The 25,368-nt window shown below is 40.6% G+C and overlaps 3 protein-coding genes across 19 annotated transcripts in view; 2 read left to right on the forward strand and 1 right to left on the reverse strand.

Moving 5' to 3' along the window:
* ASB7 (ankyrin repeat and SOCS box containing 7) overlaps positions 1-547 on the reverse strand; it is a 44,961-nt gene extending 44,414 nt beyond the window's left edge. For 3 of the 4 annotated variants that reach the window (XM_039491003.1, XM_039491004.1, XM_039491002.1), the window contains exon 1: positions 189-542. The gene's annotated coding sequence lies outside the window, so the exon portion shown is untranslated. Of the gene's footprint in view, positions 1-188 lie in introns of all 4 variants that reach the window. The other variant, XR_005585387.1, reaches the window with a different exon arrangement.
* LINS1 (lines homolog 1) lies at positions 457-17,788 on the forward strand. 14 transcript variants are annotated; one of them, XR_005585385.1, is made up of 10 exons: positions 626-690; positions 4,836-4,952; positions 5,825-5,905; positions 6,157-6,720; positions 6,809-6,898; positions 9,878-10,019; positions 10,332-10,931; positions 14,099-14,188; positions 15,651-15,745; positions 15,818-15,954. XR_005585385.1 is itself a non-coding variant. In XM_039490998.1 (10 exons), coding segments are annotated over exons 4-10 (1,569 nt in total). In that variant the 5' UTR covers positions 626-690; positions 4,836-4,952; positions 5,825-5,905; positions 6,157-6,261; the 3' UTR covers positions 15,820-15,954. The 14 variants fall into 14 exon arrangements, 13 of the variants coding, with proteins under 13 accessions (XP_039346924.1, XP_039346927.1, XP_039346923.1 ...); XM_039490998.1 differs by having other exon boundaries at positions 14,099-14,279; XM_039490990.1 differs by lacking the exon at positions 626-690 and adding an exon at positions 457-520 and having other exon boundaries at positions 14,099-14,279; positions 15,651-17,788.
* Positions 16,690-25,368, forward strand: part of CERS3 (ceramide synthase 3) — a 64,327-nt gene continuing 55,648 nt past the window's right edge. Inside the window, exon 1 of the mRNA XM_039491001.1 lies at positions 16,690-16,784. The gene's annotated coding sequence lies outside the window, so the exon portion shown is untranslated. The remainder of the gene's footprint in view (positions 16,785-25,368) is intronic.

A 25,368-nucleotide genomic window follows, 5' to 3' on the forward strand; every position in this document is an offset into this window, starting at 1 on the left:
TATGGGGCTGCAGTCTATTCCCCTCCCCCCACCGCCAGCAGAGTCCCACGGGAGTGGGAGCAGCCCCTAGCGCGCAGCCTCGGGGCGGGCAGGGGGAGGGGGCTTAGCCCTCCCGTGGCAGCGACTGGGGCAGGCGCCCCCATGACGGAGTCTCGGGGCAAACCGGGCTTTAGCCCCCCGGCTGTTACCTGTCTCCTCCTGAGGGGGACGGGACGGGGCCGGACCGGCGGCCGCTCCGTGGCCGCTCCCCCCACTGGCACTGGCTCAGGGGTGGGGGGAGCCGCAGACCCAGCCCGGGGCGTTGTGGGGACACTTTGCACTGACTGAGCCGCCCCCCTCCTCACTCGGGGGTCACTGGGCAGGGACTGACCCCCACCGCAGCCAATCCGCTGCCGCAGCCATAGCCCCACCCCGAGCCGTAAACCACCGCCGGGCCGGGTTGGGTGGCGGGGTTTGGGTGACTCCGCCCCTCTCCCCTCCCAATGCCGTAAAGCTTGGTGGGGCTTTGCGACAGCTAACGGTAAGGATGGGTTGCGCTCGAGTTTGTCCTGGGAGAAGTGGGCCCTACCGCGCCCCGTCTCCAGGGGCGGGTAAAGCGAGGGGGTTGCTTAGCAGCGCTGGGGGGGGGAGGGGCGAGCGAGTGCGCGCTGGGGGACTCGTCTGCGCCGCGGCGGGACCTTGGGCTGCTAGGTGAGGGCGGCTGGGCGGCGGCGGCGGGAGGCGGGAGGCGGGTCACGGGGGTGAGGGGAGCCCGGCGGTGGTCGAGGGCGGTGAGGGGAGGCGGGCCGGTGGGGGCGTGCGAAGCAGGAGGAGGGGCTGAGGCGGAGGGTGAGGGGAGAGGGCCGCAGGTTGAGGAGGAGCATTTCGGAGCCTTGGCGGGGCTGGGGTGTCACAGCATCGCTTTGTAATCTGGGGACGGGGAGGCCGCCTGTGGGCGCAACGCGGATGAAGCCAGGATCGCTTCCACCTTCCGAGCTCTCCTTCCTAGGGCTCTTTGCTCCCTGTGGTCACTGGTTTAAAAAAAAAAAGTGTGGGGTCTTCGCTATCGCCACTGGTGGGAGTGGCGGGAGGGGGGCTTTGCTCTTTCCCATCCCCATGTGGCATAGTTGATGTCTGCACATTTGGGGCTGGGAGTATGAATTCCTCACCTGATTGGTTATGTTCCCCACTCCACTCCAATGATTATTGCTCTGTTCATCCAAGACATTAGCTGTAATGACCAGCAGTGAAAAAGTTAAGTGTTGATGTTCTAAATGGTTGTAATTAGGAGACAGCAGGTGGCTGAGGTAATATTGTTTATTGGACCAACTTCCGTTGGTGAATGAGACAAGCTTTTAAGATGGTTTTCCAGACCTGGAAAAAGACCTCTGTCTAAACATTCAAGTTTGTCTGTTTCACCAACAGAAATTGGTCCAGTAAAAGATATTACCTCACCCAGATTGATCCCCAGGTATGAAACAAGATATCTACAACAACACTGCTGATGATCAAGATAACAGATGGTTTACACCTCACAGTTGTTGGAGACTGCACAGGCAGGCAGGATGAACTGTGATCTACATTAGAAATATTTATTTCCACACAGAGGCTGGAAGTTTAACAGCTTTTTAAAGACAAGCCTATAAGCTGAAACACAATTCTTGAGCCAATTATAAAGTTCAGAGAGCCAGAGTATAGTTCATCTATATCCTGTGGTGTGTGGATCTGCCATGACTCCTTGACAGGAGCCAGAGCCTTTCAGTGAAACCTGAGCATGCTCGTGCCCCATATTTCATGCATCATAGCGGAATCCACCATTGTTTTCTGTATGTGAAGATAGCAGTAAGGAGAAAAACTTTTCATGCAATAGTATTTAATATGATCATGCTCCAATGAAGGACAAAACAAAGATGATAATTTAATAGGACTTTCCTTTAGTCATGATTGTGAGAAACACATGCTTCCTTGGCTAATTGTATCCTATGTGAGTCATGATATGCTACAGATACATGTCAGCTGTAACCAAAAAAATATCACTTATGACATAAAATGCAGGCTAAGAATGTAGAAGATAGTTTTGTTTTCAAATCACATTAATTCAACATCAGTGGCTTATCAAATTTCTGTATATAGTACGTTAGCTGAAGTACTACAATCTGAAAACAAATGCAGGCTTTATAATTCCATTTTAGGGATTTTGTGGAGTCTATGACTAGCCATTGACTTTCGTGGTTTATAGTGTTCCTCAAAAGTTTTTGACCTCAAGTCAACTGACCTCCATGCTTCCTACCGCAATCCTTTCCCTTCAGTGTCTCTTCTCCCTTACTTTCTATTTAGGTAAATTCTTATTTAAGTCAAACCAAAACAGTCATGGCATTAACATGATGTTTGACAACCATCACGTTATTCACTCTGCTTGTATGCTATATCTCTTTTCTCTCAACCTTTTGTCTGTCTTGTCTATTTACGTTGCAAGCTCTTCAGGGCAGGGACTGTCTCTTATTCTGGATCCCGCTCTTGATTGGTTTCCAGGGACAATTGGAGTACATTATTCCTTACATATCCCTACTGTTGTACAGCTGTCTCTTATTCTCCCTCTTTTAGCTTTGTGCCCTCTGCCATGGTGTCTTACTATGGCTGAAAAAATATCTCTGTTGTCCTCTGGCATCTTTTCACTCTTTCAAATTCACTTCTTAAAACCCATCTCTTAAAGCAACCTTCTCCCATTTTGTAATGACACTCTCTCCCCTTTTCCTGGCTTGGTATCCTATGTTGGTTTAATCTGTTTTAGATTGAGGTCTTGAGCAAGTGACATGTCTTATCAATGTTTGGTAAAGTGCCGTGTAAATTAATGGTGCTGTATAACTATGATATATGGTCAGGGAAAGCACAAGCACTATCATGTTGCAATGGTACAATTTCATAGTGCTTGTCCTAGAGGAGTTCTAAATTTATTTCACACTAACAGCCTCACTGTATCGTATAAATTGGTGCACAAGAGATCCATTCATTTAACATCTCGGACAGTAATTCAGTTTGGTCCTGAGTACGTTAGTAAATGTACTGAAATAATTTTATGTATTGGTTTTAGGTAGAGATCAAACTCAGTTGTATAAAATATTCACAGGGTGATTTCTGAAGAAATGTTATGAGGTTTCAGATCATAAATTTCTATCTCAAGTAGAATTCAAAGTATATTCTGCAAATGAAGGAGAAATTTATAGCCTGAAGTATCAGATTTATTCTTAATATTTAAAGTGCAGGCTTTGTGAACTGATAGCAGTCCCTGCATCAGCCTGATTGAGATTTGGCTGAGGAACACTGTAAGGTTCTAAAACCTGCAGGTCAACTGTCACAAGTGCGATGGAAAGATATTCTCAAAAATACATGGATGTCTGTGTAAAAACATGGTGCTACCACAATTTTTATAGTTCATTGTGGATAATGTCTTACCTTCCAATTCCAATTTTAGATTCTGCCTCAGAGGAAATATGGTCTAGTTATGGTAGTCAGGAGACTTGGGTTATATTCTTCAATCTGTCACTAGCTTGCTACATAACCTTGGAAAGTCACTTTATTTATCTATAACTTAGTTTCCACACATATAAAATGGGACTATTCCCTACCTTTGGAAAGTACTTTGAGATCTTCAGCTAAAAGGTACTAATCTATATCTAGAGATAGATAGATAGATATAGATATATAATTTGCTGGGTGCTACAGTCTAACATTTTGTATACTTTATTTCTCCTAGTCAAAATAAGCAGAAACTAAAAATATGTAAACTCTGTGGTTCTGTTTGCTGGTGTTTGCAAATATAATTGAGTACTTACCAGCTGGAAAAAGAAATGCAGCTAGTTACAAAATGACCACTCTGGGACTGTGCTTGTTTAGTTCTGCCACATTTTAAGGCCCAGCCCCAAAAAGGCATGTTGGGGGAAAAGTTCCTATAAGAGGGCAATGCTGTAGAGAGAGTTAATAGAAACTAGAAAGGTACTAAAGAAGTGCCTCTGGGCTATGTTATGAGTTGTCACTGTCACCTAAAGATAATAGCATGCAAAGAGAAACTGCTATGATCTTAAGTGTGTCTTTTTAGTTCTCTGGTATGGAGATCTGTCTGTCAAGGCACTTGTGTGGTGATGGAGCTGTGTAAGTACCTAGATAGATACTCACACTTGAAACTAAAGAGTGATACTTAAATTCATAGCAGCTTCTCTTTAAGCTGTACTAAGTAATTGTGATGCTATTTAAAGTATAATCTTTGATAACAGTCAGTCTTTCTACATGTGGTTGAAGTATTTGTATGGGCTTCCTGGCGAGGACTGTTATGTATATTTAGGGGTGTTCACAGACTCTTACACCCAGCTTCTTAAATAGCTTCTTATTTTGAGTGTCTCAGTTGCAGACACTAAGAAGAACCTTACCTTCTGAAGTAGTGAGCACCTGCAGTTTCTATTGACTTCAGTTGGAGGGTGCTCAGCACCTCTCGAAATCAGGCACCCTGAATTAGAGACCGTGACTTTTGAAAATGTAGACCTTAACTAATGCAGTTACACAAGCTTTGTTTTATTCTGTTTATTAAAGCAAAGGCCAAGTTCTGCTTTTCAGTATGTGTGTATTACTCCCATGGAGCTCACGTGCAACAGAGTGTAGTATTTGGTCATTCATCTCCATTTTTTTTAAGAGTGATACTTAAGAATTCTTGTTGTGAAAATCTTGAACCCTACCCTCTTCAGACTGACCTTAGGAGGGCTATGTAAAAAAGGAAAGAGAAGCCAGATGTAAGAACCCAGTGTTTTATATTGTTCGGTAGAAGTAGAATAGTGTTTCCTCCATGTTCTCTTTTTGTGTTTCAGATCAAAATGTGTCTTCTGATAGCCTGCCTTCCTCTGCCTTCATCAGCTCCAGCGAGCACTTGAATCCTGCCCTCACTAATGTCTGTGAACACCAGAAGAATCTACATAATAAGAGCAGTTAAGTGAGCTTGTTTTTAATACAACTCTTTGGTAATGCTTTTAATGTTTGGCCGTTTAAAAATATTTTGGTGCCAATCCTGCAAAAACTTGCACAGTTATCAGCAAGTACTTTTAATAAACTTAAGTTTGAAGCCTTCATCCTGCAAACACATATATACAGGCAGATCTTGATGCTGGTGTATAGTCCTACTGACTTCTTTGGGATGCTATCCTGGTTCAAGGGTCTGCTCACCTGGATCCATTTACAGAATTGGGGCCTTATTTTCTTTAGTTAAAATCCAATGTGAATGTATTGTTTTCCTTTTTTGAGTTTTGTTTGTCCACCAGCCAAGTGGTTTAAAACTTGGTACAGTGAATGGCTTTAAAAGGGAAGTAGATCAGTTGTTGGGATGTCTGTAGCAGTAAAAGAATATGCAAGTTTGTATGTGTTTAGTCAAAACAAGCTATGGTTGAACATCCATGGAATACAAGTTTTGAAAATAAGGTTGAATACATTTTCTCCAGTGGACAAACATCAAGACATACTGGCTATGTATCTTTACTCAGTTCTTTTTAAAAAAAAAACAAAAAAACAAAAACTTATTCATAGCTGGCAAAATCCAGGGTGTTGTAGGAAAGGGTGCTGGCAATGCAGTAGATGGCACTGTTCCCTCATGTCTGAATCAGTGTCCCAGCATGATGATTGAAGGCACTGTGTGTTGCTGGAGCTTATACACAAGTGACTTTAAATTGAGGACTCGATCATTCAGAATGGCATGGTATTTTTGCATGGTCTGGTCAAATTGACTCAGTAACTTGCCCCTGCCTGCCTAAAATCCCTCTGAAGTTTCAAATGGTCACAGTATTTTTCACTTTCTGCTCCATTTCAGAAGTATTGCTATGCACCCAGTCCTGCATGACTCCATCCAAATGGCTTCATTTCAGAGGTTGGCAAGATTCCTGGATTTGTGGTATAACAAATTTTGTGTTTTGGGATGTTTGGATGAAGAGTTTTGTGTGGATGTCAGTTATCATCCTTGAAGTTTAAGGAATATTGTGCTAAATGCACATTCCCAGATTGTTTCTTTCAAATGATGTTTATTAAAAGTAGTTTCATTTTAACTATGGTGCTCAGTAAATGATCCATGTTCAGCTGTATCATTCTGCTAATCTATTAAATTTAATAGCAAAAATGCTTTAATCTCATTACTTTTTTTCCTAGATACCCTAGAAGAAATGCCTTTATAAAGCTACAAATCCATTTCTTTGATTGGACAGAAGTAATTTCAGAAGTGACCCATAATGCCCACAAGTAATAAGTGAAGGCATGAGGCATTCTCCAGAACATAACATTTTTCCCAAAATGGGAGATCTGTCTCTTCTCCAACAGCTGCATAGGGATGTGCTGGTAGGCACTCCTTTAACAAAGAACAGCCAGGATTACGCTTCTTTCCTCAATCCGCATGTTTCACCACAAGATTCATCCGCAAGAGTTAATGAGTCACATAATCAAATATGCCTAGAATCTCCTAACTGGGGCACTTGGAGCCATCAGGACTCTGCTGTTTCAGATGCTCTTGCCCTTGTGACAGATGATAAATCTGATAGCTTTGCAAACACGAGCTCTTCAATGTTCTGTTCACGGGAAATGATACTACTACAGTTAACATTGATCAAGATGATGATTGCCAAAGTACAGTCCCAGGAAACTGAATTCAGCATAAAACAGAAGTACCTTGATATAATAACAATTCTTCTGAAAGAGACAAAAATTGATTCAAAATTAGTAAGCCTTTATAAGTATTTTCAAAATTTTTCATAACACAAAGTAAAAAGTGAGTGTAACTTACAGTTTTTTTTTAACATGTCTGCAGATTTGTCTATGCAGTAGTTCTGATAAACTGTTGTCTCACATGGCTTCAAAAAGTATAGCCTCCCTTATATACTTCCAACTAAAGAAAGAGGTGAGTGTGTCAGGTTTCTGGATGGACTTTGAATTTGTACGTAAGCTATCAAAGCAAACATGAGTACTTGTTGGATACATTCCTTCCAGTTTTCCTTACTTGTTCCATCTAACGACAGCTGACCTTCTGCAATAGTTAAATGACACAGAGCAGTCACTGAAAATTTTACAGTGTAACAGTTAAATTTTCTCTCTAGTGGAAAGCCTGCCTACACAGGCGCAGTGCCTGTTGGTGGGAAGAGGTGCTGGAATCCTTCCATGCCCATCAGACTATAGAGTAATAACAGAGCTGCTCCCTTCCTGCATCTGCAGCCTCAAGTCTGTAACACCTGTGTCTACCATGCTCCATCCTTCCAAAAGGAATTTTAGACAATGGATCTGTATACTTGCTAGCATGACTGCTTTGCAGCATGCCATGGGCACATCCCTCAGTGGCCTCCTGCTTCAAAATCTTGCTCTTTGTCAACCCTGGGTACACTGTCTTTTTTCAGAGCCATTTTCAGAAACAGAGTGTAAAAGTAGTACGAGGCAGTGTTGTGGGAGAGGGCCACACTGAGGATGTATTGGGTGAGGAGTGATTTGGTGGAGGAAAGGGAAGATGCTTGGTAAATGTTTCCAGAGACTATTTCAAGTGTGGTAGGAGGGGCATGAAAGGGTATGTTTACAGTGCAACTGGGAGAGATCTAGCGGGACTTGAGCTAGTGCAATAAAAATAGCAAATGTGGATGTTCCACCTCTGGTGGAAGCTTGGGCTCTCAAGGCCACCCAGCCCCCTAGCGTTGAGAACCTGAGCTTCTGCCCGAACCGGAACATCCACAATACCTATTTTTAAAGAACTAGATTGAGTCCTGATAGCGCAAGTCTGTCTACTCAGGTTGGAAGACCGGCTCCTGTTTCCAGTATAGACGTACCCAAAGAGAGCATGGAGTGGACAAAGGAGACAAAGGGAGCAGTTAGGGGCTCTGACACGGATCAGGAGAATGTGTAGGAAGAAGTGAGGTCAGAAACGTAGGCAGGAGCAGCGTTCTGAAAGTGAGCATGAATAGTTCTTTTAATGTAAATACATCAAGCTTGTGGTTTTTGTTTTAAAATGCTTTTAATAGTTTTATTTTGTGTCACAAAGATATTCTCTTTAGGCAGTTTGCATTGTAGAATATTAATTGTGCAGCTTGCTGAACTTTATAAATTTCACTATATTTACATTTATTTGAAATCTAAATCATTCAGCAAATAAAAATAGGCACCAACCTGTTCATAACTAACAGAATACTTTTCCATTTTGTGTTGTCTGAATGTCCCAGTTACCAAAACTTACTGTTCACCTCACTCACCTAGTCGCAATAAGTAATATCTTTTATTGGACCAACTTCTGTTGGTGAGAGAGACAAACAGAAATTGGTCCAATAAAAGATATTCCCTCACCCACCTTGTCTCTCTAATATCCTGGGACTGACACAGGTACAAGGTACAAGCGGGGTTTGAGGTGGAGGCTGACAGCTCGTGACCCCCAGTAATAACCTTTTGACCCCCTAAGAGGTCCTGACCCCCAGTTTGCGAACCCCTGGGTTAATTTAATTTTAGCACCCTGTGTCCATTCATGTGCATGTGCTATTTTGAGTATTTCAGTTTTCACAACATAGGCTCGTCCCAGATTCTGGAACGAGCTCAAATGCTCAGTTCGTGGAGTATGTACATAAGCTATACTAAAGACAAACCCACAGTAACCGTCTCCAGTTTGTGAGGGACCCCATGGAGCCAGTTTCTAGGAAACAGCTAAATGCATGGAGGTTAAGTCCATTAATGGCTATTAGCCAGGATGGGTAAGGAATGGTGTCCCTAGCTTCTGTTTGTCAGAGGGTGGAGATGGATGGCAGGAGAGAGATCATTTGATCATTACCTGTTAGGTTTACTCCCTCTTGGGCACTTGGCATTGGCCATTGTCGGTAGACAGGATACTGGGCTGGATGGACCTTTAGTTTGACCCAGTATGGCTGTTCTTATCTTCTAACCTAAATGAACCCAAAGTTATGGAGACAGATATGAGTCAAGGAAGCCAGCAGAGTATCAGAAACCTGGAAAAATCTCTGACTGGATGGGCTCGGGCTGAGGTGGTTCAAAAGTTTTGGACTTCTTTTAAGCAGAATTTTTTTATTGTTTCTTTAAACAATCAAACACAGCAAGCAACAAATATTTGGCCACACACTTCTGAAACCCCAAACCATATTCAGGTTTTGGCAGACTAATTTCAGCTTTTCAATTAAAAAACCACAACAAATTTTGAAGGAAAGCAGACATTGTCCGTGATTTTTTTTTCTGCTTTTTAAAACCCCCTAGTTTTCGATCCAGAAAAAGTTTTGACGGAAAATATTTATCCAACCCTTTTAATGAGCTTTAGTGCCTTTTAGCACTAGCTGATGCTGAGAACAGTGATACCTTGTAAAGAAGTTTTTTCAAAACTGGGTTTGTGCCGAAATGCAGAAGGTTTATTTTTCCCAGGGCCGCCCGTGGATGCGGAGCAAGTGGGGCAATTTGCACTGGGCGCCGCAGAGGCCCCCACGAGAATATAGTATTGTATAGTATTGCAGTTTTTCTATGGAAGGGGCCCCTGAAATTGCTTTGCCCCAGGCCTCCTGAATCCTCTGGGCGGCCCTGAGTTCTTGCCTCTGCCACAGTCCTTTTGTGGGACTTTGGATCAATCACATAACTTCACCAGGCTTTGGTTTTCCTGTATGTAATAGGAGGAGGATTTTTGCTTACCAAATGGCTGTTGTGCAGTTTAATGTTTATAAAGGAATGATAGGTGTTTTAGTCAAGCTGCTTGGCACTTCTATATTCTGTCTCTTTGTCCATCCCCACACTTACTCCTTTTAAATGTATCAGTGTATTAACTTACTATGCACAACAGTTATAACTTAAAAAAAAAAAAGAGTAATATCACATCACATTTTGTGCATACAGAATTTTTTAATTTATTTTTTAGAATACATTTAATGTCACCTGGCTCGCTTTTTGTTTGAAGACTCTGTCAGAATTCCCTAAGAGTGATCAAGTAGCAGAATGTCTATGGATTCTTAGAGCTATTATTAGGGACATTTTGAAAGATAAAGATTTGCACAAAGCAGGTACTGTAAGATTTTTTTGATATTAATATACAAGTGTCCACTAGGGGGAGGAAGGCTACTTAGTATCCTTCAGAGAAATCAGCCTGTTTAAAATACTAATGGCAATGGGTTATTTACTTTGTCATAATAAAAAAAAAATTTAAAATGAAAATACAGTGCCCCCAGTACACATTGAATTTGAGAGATTATCATGATCTCCTCCTTACTGATGCTATTTCAGTGGTGAAAAGTTGTTTTAAATTATCTGGTTAATTGAATTGTACTTTAGGAACTCCACTTCAACTCTGCTTAACATTATTTTATTTATTATAGATATCCTGAAAAAGGTTTTCACTCCTCTTGATACTGTGCTTGAAGGATTTTACAATTCCATTTTGTCTCATCGTTTTAACTGCTGCCAAGATACTTCACTATATTCTAAAGCTGCAAACAACTTGATCGGATTCATAGATTTTCTTGAAGTTCTTGTGGCGTCAAGAATCCAAATAGAGTCACCTTTCAAATGCCAAAGAATTTTATTTTTGAATACTTCTTGCATCTTGGACCTCACTTATTCATCAGTTGGTTATTTAATCAAGAAGAAGTCCATTATGCTCCTTAAAAAATGCATCCTTTATAAAGCTGGTGAAGATTTCATAAGTGGATCATTACCCACTTTATCCCTACAGGATCCTTATTTGGATAAGGATATGTTAGCACTGGCTAATGTTGTTTTGCAAGCTGTGAATTTGGGGTGGCTGAATCAAATACCTGTTTCTGAAAAAGCCAGCTATTTTGGAGGCAGTGAAGCTCAACCTGAGGATGGCATCCACAGTGGTCCTGACCAAGTAATCCTCAGAGCCTTAAGTTTGGTTTTACTTAAAGCTTTAGAGATCAAGGTCCAGAACGCTTCTAAAGCAGCTGAAATAAAAGGTAATGTTCTGTTTAAATTCATTAAGTAGCATGCATTCTAAAGCTTATAGCTGTTGTAGGCAATTTAAAATTGTTGGCTGAGCTTGCAAAGTCTTATACACAACAGCATTTCTCTGTATGTGTGTGTGTAACACAATTACTTCTAAATTCCAGATCTGACCAATTCGATTTTCAGGGAATTTCTAGGAATTAGTGGCAAGAACCCCATTGATTTTGGAGACAATCAGAACATTGATAGAGGGAACATAGGAACACATGGAGCTACTGTCATCTATTAATACTTTGCAGCATAACAGTACCCCTACTCATCCTCCCAGTAGAGTGTAATATGTTGACACCCTGAATAACAGAAGATAAATAATTGCTCTTCCTGCTGGAATCCCTGGGGTGAATTGTCAGCCATGGGGGCAGCCAGAGGGAGAGAAAAGAATCCCTTTCTAACATCTGGCCTCCTCAGTGCCTGCTCCAGATGGGGAAGAGAGGAACCAGCTATCCGCTCCTTCCCTTACAGTTGGGTGGAAGAAAGGTACTTTGGGAGGGAGAAAGGAGAGAGACCTAACTGCTGGCATGATGCAGAGAATGAGGCCCCGTGTATGGTGAAAGCGGGGCATGAGTGGGGAACAGAAACCCTGGCCTGGTGGGGTGAATGGGGGATTCGGGGAAGGGAGCACACACAGCCTTCGCTGTTGGGGTGCGGGAGTAGGAAGGAGCAACACACAGAGCCTCTGCTATTTGTGGTGGGGAAGTGGGAATGGGAGTGCACGTAGAGCCACTGGCATAGTGAAGAAAATGAGGGACCCTGGTATGAGAGGAGAAGGGAATGGGGTGCACACACAACTACTGCAGAAGGAATATTCAAGCAGGAGTTGCAAGGAGTCCCTGAAATAGAGGGGCATGGGATGGTGGCACCCAGGAAGATTATCAGAAGAATGAAGGGATCCAGTGAGCCCCAGAGATGTACAATGAGCTTGACCTACAGAAGGTACGAAGGGTGCAACCAGCTAGATTAAAACACTATTAAAATGTTAAGAGTAATGACTTCACTTAACTTTAAGCAAACTGAATGTTAAGAACACAATTTAGGCACAGGTGGTTGGGTGATAATATTTATGGGTTTTTTGTTTGTTTGCTATATTATAGACTTAAAATTGCATAATTTTAACTAAATTAACCCTTGGTGGTAGTTACCAGATATTCTAGTTCGGGCGGGGGGGAGAGGGGGGAGGGAAGGGAATGGAATGATCCCTGATTTCAGTCTGAAAAGTACCTGAGCATGTATGATGATTGAATGTTCATATTCTTTTGCTGAGAAGCAAAGCAAGCCTTTAAAAATCTAATTTTAGGGTGAACTGCATTGTACTTTTTTACAACAAAGGGAATTCCCATGTTGTAACAAACCTTGCTACAGCATCAGCTTCCATTCAGACAAACGGCAAGGCTATACCATTCAATCCATAGAGCTTTTCCAATACGATCTAAGAAATGCCTTCTGATAATCTAAGATGCCATTGTTTTTTTTAAAATGCTGAGCACTTGTTGTTTGGAAAATCAGGCCCAAATTTGGATTTAAGGAATCTTTTTACTATGCACTGGAATATTGCAGAGGTAAATCTCTCATACGAGGAAGGGTGTTTATATGGTACACATATACCAGGGTTGTTTTTCAAGAGCTGGCCACAGCAATAAAATGGCATGGTAGTCTTGGGAGAATCTGTTTCCTCTTGTATCCTCAGGGCATATGTGGCAATGCAGGTGCTGCTGACATGCATTGTACAGGTAGTATTTAAAATTAGGGGGTGTTGCAATCAGAGTGAAGACTTGCAGGAAAATTGTATATACTTACTGAATAATAAAAATAACAGGAGTACTTGTGGCACCTTAGAGACTAACAAATTTATTTGAGCATAAGCTTTCGTTTCTAGGTCACCACAGAACTGTACCATGTTCGTGGGGGTGGAGGGGCAGAAGGAGCGGCCCCAAGATAGGACAGATTCTTCTGCTGGGCTAAGAGTATAACTGGGCCTCTCCTTCTGCCCCTCCACCCCCACGAACATGGTACAGTTCTGTGGTGACCTAGAAAATGGACATCTTCCTGAATAATGTAATTTTCTGGCAAGGTTTGGTTTGTATCTCTCAGCATTTATGTTCAGTCACAGCAGTCTCCCAAGATACATATGAGAACCTATCTAAACTTTGAACGTTTTTTCGTCAGAGTAGATTTTGCTGTTTGTATTACCAGTTTCATACATTTTATATTTCCTGCAAAAGTTTAGGCCCTGATTCTGCAATTCGTTGATGCTAAAAATACTGGACCATAGGGATCTTAGTCTTAACACTGCACCAGGTTATTCCTTTGCATGGGAGGGACCAAGCGGGATAAATTACAGCAAGGTGACCGTATCAGATCATTCTATCTGTGGCACAAGGTGGATTATATCTCACCCCTCTCTCTACATTTGCATTTGCTCGAGGCCAGGGCCAATGGAGACATGCAGTCGGATAGCCAAATGAGAGTCAGAGACCCCAGGGCAAGTGTGGGAACATAGGGTTTCTATGTAGGCGGCCTTGGATTTTTTTACAGCTCACCTGAGACCAGCAGGTTATGGAGATGTAATCTCCATGTTTATTCTGAAGTAAGCCTGGGAGAGAGAGAGGGCTGACTCCATCCCACCCCACAACCATAAAGGTTTCCTCCCAACCCCCCATCTCTTATGTGTGGTCTTTCTGTGGGAGGAAGTGACAAGAGTCTAAGAATCCCATTTTTCAAATAATATACTTGCATATGTCCTTAAATTGCATCAATGCTAACTGTTCTGAAAGTTGTCCTCCACTTGAGCAGTGAAATCTGTGTTTTGCATTAGATTTATAAAAGTAAATATTGTAAGAATTTTTACATATATGTCTGTGCAAAGAGTAACTATGTTGTATTTGAGGTGAAGTGATTTTGCTGATGGCTCTTTGCTTTGATTGCTTTGATTTTTAACTCCATAAGTGGTATCATTCTGCAAGACATTTGTCAATGCAGTGCTAATTCAGTTGAGCTAAGGGATGGGTGCTTGGAAAACTGGGTTCCATATTGTCCACTATTTTTTTAAGGAAATGTGGGTTTGGCTTTTTAATATGAAAAAATGAAAGCAAAATTTCATAGTTGTGCTCTCTATTTTTAGCAGACTTGCAGAGTTTCATGTCCCGGTTATTGATATTCTTGAAGAAACATCTGAAGTCTTCTCCACATTTTCATCCAAATGTACATCCTTGTGAGTGGCTTTCCATGGTCTTTATAGAACAAGATGATGACATGCTGGAAGCTGCTAAATCGTTGTTAATGGTTTATTTAAAGTTTGATAGGTTGGTATATATATTAATTTTTTGTTAAATCTTTGAAGACAAATTAAACTTTTATTTAGTGAGATCATACAGTTCACAGCAGCAGTATTTTTATATGACCATTACGTAAAGTAAGACAAGAAAATACATTTTTAACAATCTTTAATGGATTTATTGAACTACTTTGTAGGACCTGATATGATTCCCATTGACATCAACAGTAGTTGGAAATCACTGGGAGTCTTACATTGATGTTAGTAGGTTTTGGATCAGACTGTAAATGGTGTTTATAGTAGTCTTTCTATTACGAGTTCAATCCTATCCTCTAATTCACAGTAGCTGACTTCACAGAATTTGAGTGATGGTCAGATGCTGACTAAAAGGCAAGACTTGAGTGTGTTTTGTGAACACTCAACTTTTTAGAGAAGGATTTCACATTATGGTTAAACTTTAAGAATGAATGGATGTTGAATCTGAGGATTGCTGAAGTGAACTGTAATCACACCTTACAGTAATGGCTTCTTAGGCAGGATCCCTGTAACTTGCTGAGAAGTGGCAATACTGATATCTAAAATGTGTTAAGTTCTTGTGCATTATGAATTTATCATGCAAACCCTTTTGTTTCATTTTCATTCAGTTTCCTGTACAGGGGAGGGGAGATGCTGCCCAAATTTATGAAAAGAAACTTGGCTGGGTGAATCACTTCGTAATTTCAAACTTGTTTAATTGCGTTATTGCTAGTAGTGTCTGTTGTTAAATGTTAAGGCACCCAGGTTTGAAAATGTTGGCCTTAAAGTTAGACACCTACATCTATACTTAGGAATCTAAAGAACTTTTTCCAAGGTGTATAGCATCTTGTGAATGAAGTAACCTTTATTGATTGTTTGTATTTTTAAAAAAATGTGAAAAGGATATCTACTCACATATTCGAGGCACCTTTGACATAACTTATAAATACATATTAAATGGAAGAGTACAGTGTAAGATAACTGACCACCAATGTTTTGGGTATCTTAATGTCCTGGAAGTCATCAAATTAAGGATATTTCAGACCAAGAAGGGGAGCAAATTCCAAAGCTGTCGAGCCCTCACAGCGAACACCGTGCTAGCAGTCCCCTCTTGTTTTTATACCAACAGGGGCTCCAGCTCAAACACCGCTGCTGATCTCAATTGAATTTTGCTGAGTTCAATATATAGATTGGAAAACCTTGCCTTTAATATTAAAGTATAGTAGGATCTGGTGTGTATCCTGCTGATCTCTCATACATTGCTTCTACCTCTGTAGTTAAAATTACTAAAAATGTTAAACAAGAATGTTTATGGAAAATTATTCAGTATTTAAATAGCTGTTCTATTGCATCCCATTTAATCTGTGTTTGGCTAACTTTTCAGGTTGTGGCATGATGCTGCTGGTAACTTAGGCCTTGCAGCAGAAGACGACGAAACCTGGATCTGCCTGACGCATGAGAGTGGCTGTAATCCTCACTGTATCTTTTTATTTTTCCTAAAAAGTATTGCGTTTGATTCCACAGTTCTTCTTGACTTTTTGATTTCATCAGAAACCTGCTTCCTTGAGTATTTTGTAAGATATTTAAAACTTCTGAGAGAAGACTGGCATCATTTTGTCAACATCTCTAACTGCTTTGATATTGCGGCTAAAAGAGGTGTGTGTGTTTCTTTTGTCACCTCATCCCACCAAGAAAAAAAAACTTGTCTGACAGATTTAAGTTTGGAAAATGCTTGTTGTGATCCAGTACAACACACTCTGGTATCTTTGGCTTCTTCCCAGAAGCCTTCTGTACCCACGGAACAGCAAGGTGATGACCAGGTTGTAAAACCCAACAAGTCTAACTCATTGATATGGACTGATAACACATCTGCATTGGATTGCCTTCAAAGCCTTGTCAATTATGACAGTTCAGAAGATTCTGAATTGGAATCAGTGGGAAAGGAGTGTTTGGCAAACATGAAGCAGATGCCTTCAAACAATCAAGGCAGTACAAAGATAAGGGAAACTATTTGTATGGATGTACATGACAAACTCCATACACTTGAATCTAAAGTGTTGCCCCTGAAACAAAAAAGTTCTAATCCCTTGTCACTTGGGGTATGCAATATGTCTCCAGATAATCCTGTGCCTGTAGAAAGAATGCTTTTCAAATCAATGAAATGTTTGGAAGAACTGCAAAAAGCAATTTCTAGGTTACAGAGAAGAAACCTTTTCCCATACAACCCAGCTGCATTGTTGAAACTGTTGAGTCACATTGAGACAACCAGTAAAAGCATGAATCTACTATAAGGCAATGAAGTGCTATTGATGACATTTTGAAGTAATTTCACACTAGTGTGTGATGGAATGTTTCCACAAGAAGAGTGTACATGCTCAAAGATACATTCCTTTTGGACCTATCAGCGTGTTTAGACCAAGCAGGCTCAACTGGCTGCCAACTGACACTTTGAAAAGACAAATCTGCAGCGGTGTTTAAGTACTCACCCTGTTGTCTCATGGTCCCAAACTTATTTATGGTACGTATGACAGAGTGAGGGTGAGTTACTGGGTATTAGCAAATTTAACAAATTGATTATTCATATAAAGACATAATAAAGTACTTCCACTTGAAGTGTAAGGTGTAATTCTTCCTAATGTCATTTTAACATCGTAAGACCCAGCTAGATTGTTAGTGCATTACTGATGCTGATGCAATGATAATTCCAGACTCAAGTATTTAGAAGCAAAGCTATGTAAGCTCTTTGGGGCAAGGTTCGTCTTTTCTGTGTTTGTAATGCCACAGTACCTAGGAGCCTCAGTCCCGGACCAGGACCTCGTTGTGCTAGGTGCTGTACAAACAAAAAATTATATCCCATTCCTCCACTTCTGTGATTTTAATGCTAAGTTATATTTATTGTTTCACTTTTTGGCCTTTACTGTAGGGCTGATCAGCTAGTAGCATAGCACTTTTATCGGCCCAAATTGGAATTGATAATGTCACTGAAAATTGAGTTTAAAATTAATGCCTAAAACATAATCAGGTGCATTCCTTTAAAAAAAAAAAAAAAGTTGAACTAGTATATAAATTCCTTATTTAAATGAAAATTTGTTAATGCAGCATAAAATTTAAAATCTAAATTGTGCAATGCACAAGTAAAATTTCAACGGCAATACTTACGGACGTGCATTAACACCCTATATATTATGATGTAAAATGCATAGCACCGTAGCATATTAAAATACACAATTAGAAAAAATGGATAACTGGCTTGCATTGCAAATATACAATGTAAACATTAGTATTAGAACATATTTTCTGCATTTACTTACTACCTGTGATTAACTGACTAATCTCACTGTTGCTAATGGCTGTGTTAATGCATTTAAATTGCTTAATGTTATGTGTAATGTTATAATTTTAAATACTGCCAGTTAGGCAATATCTTTCACATATTAATGAAGTAAAAAGGGTGGGTGGATGAATTTCCTGTTTGGCAGGTGCCAATTTTCTGTCAGTTTACCTAGCTGCAATGACCAGCTTCACAACTTTTAAAAAATATATATATTTTTTTTAAATGGAAACTTAGAATTTTCAGGATATTGTAGAATGCAGCAAAATTGGAGAGGCCCTACATTTGGGGATTTTTTTTTTAAAGATTGTGTTACTTATATATAAAAATAATACATTGCTAAATTGTGTAGAAATGATTTTTTTTACCCCTGCTGAAATAAAAATTGCTGCAGACAGTTTGTTCAAACTTTCTAGACCAGATTTCACCTTTTGAGGCTGAAATTTTCCATGCTTGGCCTTTGCCCGACATTGAATCTTGCACATAGTTAGGAATGGGTGAAAATGGGAGTGATAGTGGGAAGTGTTTCACATTCATAGTTAGAGTGGGTACCGTCCAGAAAGTAACTGCCACAGTTTTATCTACCAGGAGGTTTATAGACTCTGCTTTTAAATCTAACATTTCTGATAAATTTTTTACTGATTTGAGCAGGTTTGGATATGCCTTGGCCTATGGAAATCTTCTTTCAAAAAATAATTTGTATATTGACCTATATAATCTCAAGAACTAGTCCGTTATACAATAGGGTAAACACTGCAAGGACTGTACAGTACTGTTCTCTGTAGAACATCTAAGGGATCTCAGCAGTATCCCAAACCAGTAGGAGAATCTCCTGGTTTTCCCACTGCCATTTTCTTCTTGCATCCAGATCCTCCCAAGGATACCATGGCACTTACGATACTGCTTATAGAGCAGTGGTTCCCAAACTAGCGACGTCGCTTGTGCAGGGAAAGCCCCTGGTGGGCCAGGCCAGTTTGTTTACCTGCCGCGTCCGCAGGTTCAGACAATCACAGCTCCCAGTGGCCACGGTTCGCCGTTCTCAGCCAATGGGAGCTGCAGGAAGCGGCACGGGCATATCGTAAGTGCCATGGTATCCTGGGGAGGATCTGGATGTAAGAATTAATAAAATGTGCTGTAAGGAGGCAAGTAGTTACTATTAAAAGCTGTTACAGTGTATGCATCCTTTAAGAATAGGTATTAATTTATAGAACTCTACTGGAAATCTATCTAAATCCAGGACACTTGTGGTTTTTCATGGACTCTCTTTCCTCCAATATTTCTACTTTTCCACATTTTAGTATTTTGTTCTCCTAGTATGGGTTGGAGACTTAAATCAAACTTCTTAAATTCTTCTACAGTAGAACAATTTTCTTGGCAAATTTGTGAATAAAAAGCCTGACATGGTGTTGTCTTTAATTTGTGACTCCCGTAATGTTAGGGGAGTGCAAATGATATTTATATTTCTTCCAAAGTAGAAGAACAACTTCTTCTACTCTGACTTCAGATAGGATCTGGTATTGAGGATTTAACAGAGCTAGCCAGCATCACACCAAGAATTCTGAATGTACCATTAACTGCAGTACTGCTGCTGCTTCTTTTCTATATGTTTAACAGACCGTCCCAATGCTTGCTGAAGTCTCTCTGAAAACAGAGTATATGCTTGTCTTATAATAAGATAACAGGCAATCTCCTGTGCTCACCTGGTTACTGATAAGCCAGGAACAATCTACATTTGGCTATGGATGTTCAAATTCATTTGAGCTAAAGTGTAGTCCCTGTAATAGATAACTCTGGTAGATGAGCTATATTCCCAAGGTACTTACTCTCTCTCCTGGTGCAGTATCTTTTAAATTTGGAAATGAGGATAGTTGTGATCACTCAGGACCTTCAAAGATCTGGTGGTCCTAAAAGGAAGTCCTAATTCAAATGGACAATCCAGACTCCCAAGTTCTACGTAAAACAAGGAAGGAAGGAACAGAATTGCACCTTATATGTTGTAGAAAGCCTTTGTGTAGAATTAGTGTCCTGCAAGGCTGCACTAGTTGGTACTTATCTGAGAGGTAAGGAAAACAAAAGCTATGCCAGTCAATGGTACATCCAACCCAAGTAGTCCCTCAATAAGGGTTTAATTGAAGCAGAGCTTACAACTGGGGGACATGGAATATCTGAATAATTGATTGTTTTTGCACTGTTGAATAATGCCTTCACACTGCTAGGAGGGGAAGCTGATGTATTTTTTCTGAGACTGATTTGTAGACCTTTACTCCCCATGGAGAAAAGATAAAGGTTCCTCGGTCCTAATTGTCTCCTATTGTCTGAGACAAAATTTGTCTTGATCATGTTAGGAACTGTAGTAGCTGATCCAAACAGACTAAGAGTCAGACCATGTATGATTATATGAAGCAACTACTGCCCTGCATCTTAACCTGGGACCTCTCTCTGTCTATATAACTCCAAGGAAGGTAGAGAATGAGTCTTGACATTTCCAAGCAGGTGGCTCTCATCCTTCTAGCGTCTCCAAAGGATCTATACAAAGAAACAGGCAGCTTAGTGAAAGCCAACATGGCAAGACAACTTTGAATTCAAACACAGGACATACGCAGATTTTAAGTGGGAAAGGGTTGCAGTCTAGTACCAAAAACCCACGCGGCTATTCCTATGTTCCCAGCACAAATACAGTTTGACTTCCTTCACCTGTCAACCTGTCTTCGACATCTTCCCTTGGAGTTCATATGGCAGCTGTTTTGGATTTTCATGGTTTATGATGAAGGTATTACTCCATATTTCTGTTATCCAGGTCATTTAGGTCTTGATGCAATTAACCTCTTCCCCACAAAGAGGTAATTCCTTGTAGCAGAGGATACTAGTCCTAATAAAGGTGAGGAAAGTTTCTTTGGAGCCTTTGATACATGAGATAAGTTTATTACATGGAATGTGTTGTTCCCGATAACAGTGACTTCAATTCCCAGAATAAGCAGTCTTCATGCTATACTGATTGACCTCCATTATATACCACATTCCTCAGGGAGATGGCAGTACTATGAAACGACCTAAATTCCTTCAAGAGGGGGTGATAATGTTTTGCTTTAATCAGTTATTCGTCCTCTGAATGTTTACATCACACATGCATGTGTATCCCCAGAAAGCCCTCCAATGTGATGGGGAAAGGGCCTTTTGCACACCAGCTGAAATGAAAATTAAAGCCCATCCACATCTTTGATCTATTTGATACTCATTCGGTTTTGCTGTCTTGAAGAAAACTGTTTCTAAATGGTTATCTGATTGTGACCCTAATTATTATTATTATTAGCCTAGTGTACTTTGCAGCTAGAATAATGTTAAAGACTATTCTGTGTAAGCGCATAGTTGGCTATGGCAGTAAGCCATAACAGTTGGACAAAATATTGCATTCAGCCTTTTGTGAAAAGAACATAGAATTTGGTTCACAGGAACAAAACAGTGCTCCACCTAGGTTAGTAATTCATATTGGCCTCTTCAGTGGAGGGTAAAAATATCCAGCACTGTAGTACAGCTGACTTTTGTTAATACTATATCCAGAGATGAATGGCGTGTGGGAGACTTAACGCTGGCTGTGAAGCATTCAAGTTTGTCACAAACATTATTAAAATTACAAGGTGTAAAACTGTTCCAGCACGTAAGTGGTTCCTGCTTAGTACAGTATATGGCTGATCTGAATGGGGTTTTATATATAATATACATTTTTTTTAAAGGTGAAGGAAACTACTATAGGAAAGGATATGTGCTCTCTCCTGCCAGTTGACTGAAATTGAAGAGACTATAGGTGGTTATTACCCAGGAGCTGGAATTAATTTTGTTCTGGTTTTGAGACTTGTTTTGTGGAAATAAAGCAAGCCTTGCGGAAAGAGATGTGAAATGGCTTGTCGGTGGGATTTCTGTCTTACCTTTTTCTAGCTGGTCAGTCTGTGCACTGGCTTAAACTATTTAGTGTAACTACATTTTTTTATTCTTTAGATGTGTAGCCAATCCTTTATGTTTAAAAAAAAAAAAAAAAGTACCTCTACCTGCTTCACTAATAACCTGTGGAAGTGCATAAAGTGGGTCTTTTTTTAATCTGCAGTACATGGAAACAAGTCTTTATCTTTTATTTATATTGCCTTTGAATTTTGAGCATTGTTGTTCTTGTATAAGATGAAGTCGATATTTTTTTGGCACCTTAATCTTTATTGACTTTTACTGTGCTGTCCACTGCCTAGTCTCTAGTAGTGTTGTGTAATGCCTCATCCATACGCATCCTTTTATAAGGTTGTTATGATCAGTGGCCCGCTTCTGTTTCAGCTGTCTTTTGTGAGAGATGAAAATTGAGTTAAGAAAATCAAGCTTTTTCTGTTTCAGAAAGGAACAGAGCCCATGCATTGGATTTATTGGCTGTAATCTGAAAGAAGCTGCAACTACTTTCCCCAGCATGTGCTTACTAAAGTTGAAACAGTGCCACATTAGTTGCTGACGCCAAAAAGGGAGTAGAAGGAGTGATCAACCCACGGAAAAGGTTCCAACAGGGCATAACTATTGACATTCATATAAATTTCTCAAACCTAGCCCTGTGGAATGCTATATTAATTTATCTATTACTGAACCAGTTAGATCAACAAAGGAAGCAGATGTGGTGAGATCTCCATGACAGTTTATTGTCCACACCATTTCCTGTGTGCCTGTTGGTGTCCTGATACGAATGGAATTGGTTCCACAGCAGAGAATTCCTTTTGTAGGGTCAGCCAAGAAAGGCAATAGATTACTCAGCACCAACATCTATATATGCTCACTTAAAGAAAACAGCAGTGTTTGGTAGTAATATATACCTCCTAAAAGGCCATTGAGAACCGCCTACTCTTATAGTTAAAACATCATGATACTGGACTTATTTCTTCTCTGACAGCATGAGGAATAATTGTACTTATGCACTTATACAATTTGTCCTTTACACTAGGTGCAATTGAATGCCCTCTGATTCTCCTTGAAGAGAACAACACTATGTTGAATCAGTAGGAATGTCCTATTAATTTAATACTCTAGCTGTTTTTTCCCAAGGTTTTATTTTATGTAAGTTTGTAATTAGTACATATGCTTGGGGTTTTTGTAGTATCAGGATTTATTTCTTCACACAGTTATTACACCATTATTCATGACTCTAATGATTAATAAGGGAGTTGCTCACTTCCATCTTGCACTCCCGCCCTAAGTTACCAAAAACTATTTCTTTTAATCTCCCACGTGCCTGATCTGATTGTACTGTGATGAATGGGAATACTGGAAAGGAGCATTGGTTTCACTATGCTCAGGTACCAAGTTTTATCATCAATTATCCATATGAGAAAAATGATTACATACCGCAGTTGTGCACCCCTTAGAGGCATAGTTGCTGTCTGGAAATAAACAGAAGGGACTGATCTACACAATGGACAGAATGCTATCAAGCCGCTGAATAGGAGCAGGAGAAGGCATTAAACTAGATGTGTGGTTTGTTTTATTTATATATGTGTGTGTGTGTGTGTGTGTATATATATATATATGTATATATATATATATATAATAAAAAAATAAACAAGCTAAAGAGCAGGTATGGTCCGCTTGCATTGGTTTTCTAACTGTGGGCCGTGCCCCCTAGGGAGAGTTATCAGTGGAGCTCAAGGACTTGACTGCTTAAGAATAAACCCAGCACATCCTGCTGCTGGCCAGCTCCCACGGGATCTGTACAGGACAAGAGTTCACTCTGATCCCCTCTCTCTCTGTCTCACCGTTACTCTCCCTGTCTCCTCTCTCCCATTGCTGTGCTGGGAATTAAACTGGCAGTTGCACCACACCTGTGTCCTGGCCCCACAGCAAATGTCTTTCACCGGGTGTGCACATGCATGCCGGGAGAGGGCAGCACTGCTGCACACAGGCATGAGTTGCCGCTTTGGGCAACTGGCATTCAAACTGGACGTGTGAGCCTCCTCCCACATACACTGGTCACATGGAGATTTCCCCCTTCCTTCATCCCCAACCTCCTGGGCTCTGAACTTTGCACCATCTCTATTCCCCTGTGATGAGGGGGATTCACCTGGGACATGAATCTGAATGTGGAGGTGCAGCAAAAAAAAGTTTGGGAATCTCCGATCTGATGGATTGACTCGAAAGCCAGAAAGACAGGAGCTCCTGAGTTGAAATCCTTGCTTTGATGCCGATTGAGTGTTAAGAAGGGTTGATCCTGAGATACTTAACCTTTCTTCCTTTGTTTCCCCCTATGTGCAATGGGAATAGCTCACAGGAGTGCTGTGAGGACTAAATACTGAACTAATATTAGCACCTTGTGGGGGAAAGGGCACAATATAAAAACCAAATATTAACAACATCTAGTTACGGCTAATACAGAGTTCAAAGAGAACATATTCATAACATTTTACATAGTCCGTGTTATAAATGTGAGCAACAGAGTTCATTCTTTTGCCACATTTATTTATTTAGACTTATTTCAAATGCACACGTTGAAAGCTCCAGCCTGTACAAGCTTACAACTCTGTCAGAAACAAAGTTGTGAGATGTTGAATGTAATGCTAAGGAAGAAACTTTCTTCTAGTTCCAGTTACAGTAGAACATTACACACTTCTATGCTTCAGATTCCTTTGGCCAGGAGGCTTATTTGGCAGGAATGGACAAGATCATGCCAGTCAAGCAGGAAAGAATGGCTTTATCCCACGGGAGAGAATTTGGTAACAGAACAAGTTGGAATATCGCATGTGCAGAAATCTGACTAAAAATCGGTCACAACCAATTCTTCTCTAGCCACCTCCTGTATGAGTCAATGAGCATGTGATGATTCAACAGCTACCAACCTGAAGGTTTATCAGTAATATTGTAAGTAGAGCATTTATCAGTAATACAGTACATAGCTAAGGAAATTAGTTGTACCAGCTTGAAAGAGCTCACAGAAGAACTGCCACATTGACACTTTTGAATTGTTAAACACAGGAGTGGTGATAAATATTTCAGAATGAACAATACAGACAAATGACCCCTAGCTAAATTCAAGACCACCTCTTTTTAAGACTTGTCCTGAAGGGTATTTGAAACCAATTAGTGGTCTCATTTCTACAGCTTGAAAACATTGCTGCTTGCTCACTCATAGTGTGAACAAAGCAGTGGAACTCACTCCTTTCCCCTCCAGTGGTGTAGATTTTTTCTTGTAGCATGACCATTTCTGGCCCCTTGTATGCTGATTGGCATCCTCCCTTTCCTTTTGGACCAAATGTTCATGTGTTTCTGCTTTCAACTTAGTCCTGCAAAAACCCTGGTGTGCATTCACTTAAGAGTTTTTGTCCCTAATCAGAGCGGTCCCTAATCAGAGGGGTGGCCGTGTTAGTCTGGATCTGTAAAAAGTGGCAGAGAGTCCTGTGACACCTTATAGACGAACAGATGTATCGGAGCATAAGCTTTCGTAGTCTATAAGGTGCCACAGGACTCTTTGCCGCTTTGACTCTTCAGCATATTCCAAATTTGGTGTGATGTGTGTGCTGTTATTGTTAGTAAAGCACTTGATAGGGAGAGTACTTTAGAAATCTTTATTCTCCTCCAACTGAGCTGCAGTAAAATAATGCATTAAATATCACTCCTGAGAGATGGGACAACCTGGTTGACGAGACAGGAACTTCCCCTCACTTGCAAACCAGCGTAAATTAAGAGCCGGATCATACCTTCTTGCAAGACTCGTTCTGGGGAGGAAAATTTTGCAGTGGTTCCAGTATGAAGTTGCCCC

Source organism: Mauremys reevesii, linkage group 10 (assembly GCF_016161935.1).
Source record: "Mauremys reevesii isolate NIE-2019 linkage group 10, ASM1616193v1, whole genome shotgun sequence".
In the NCBI taxonomy this organism is placed as follows: Eukaryota; Metazoa; Chordata; order Testudines; family Geoemydidae; genus Mauremys; species Mauremys reevesii.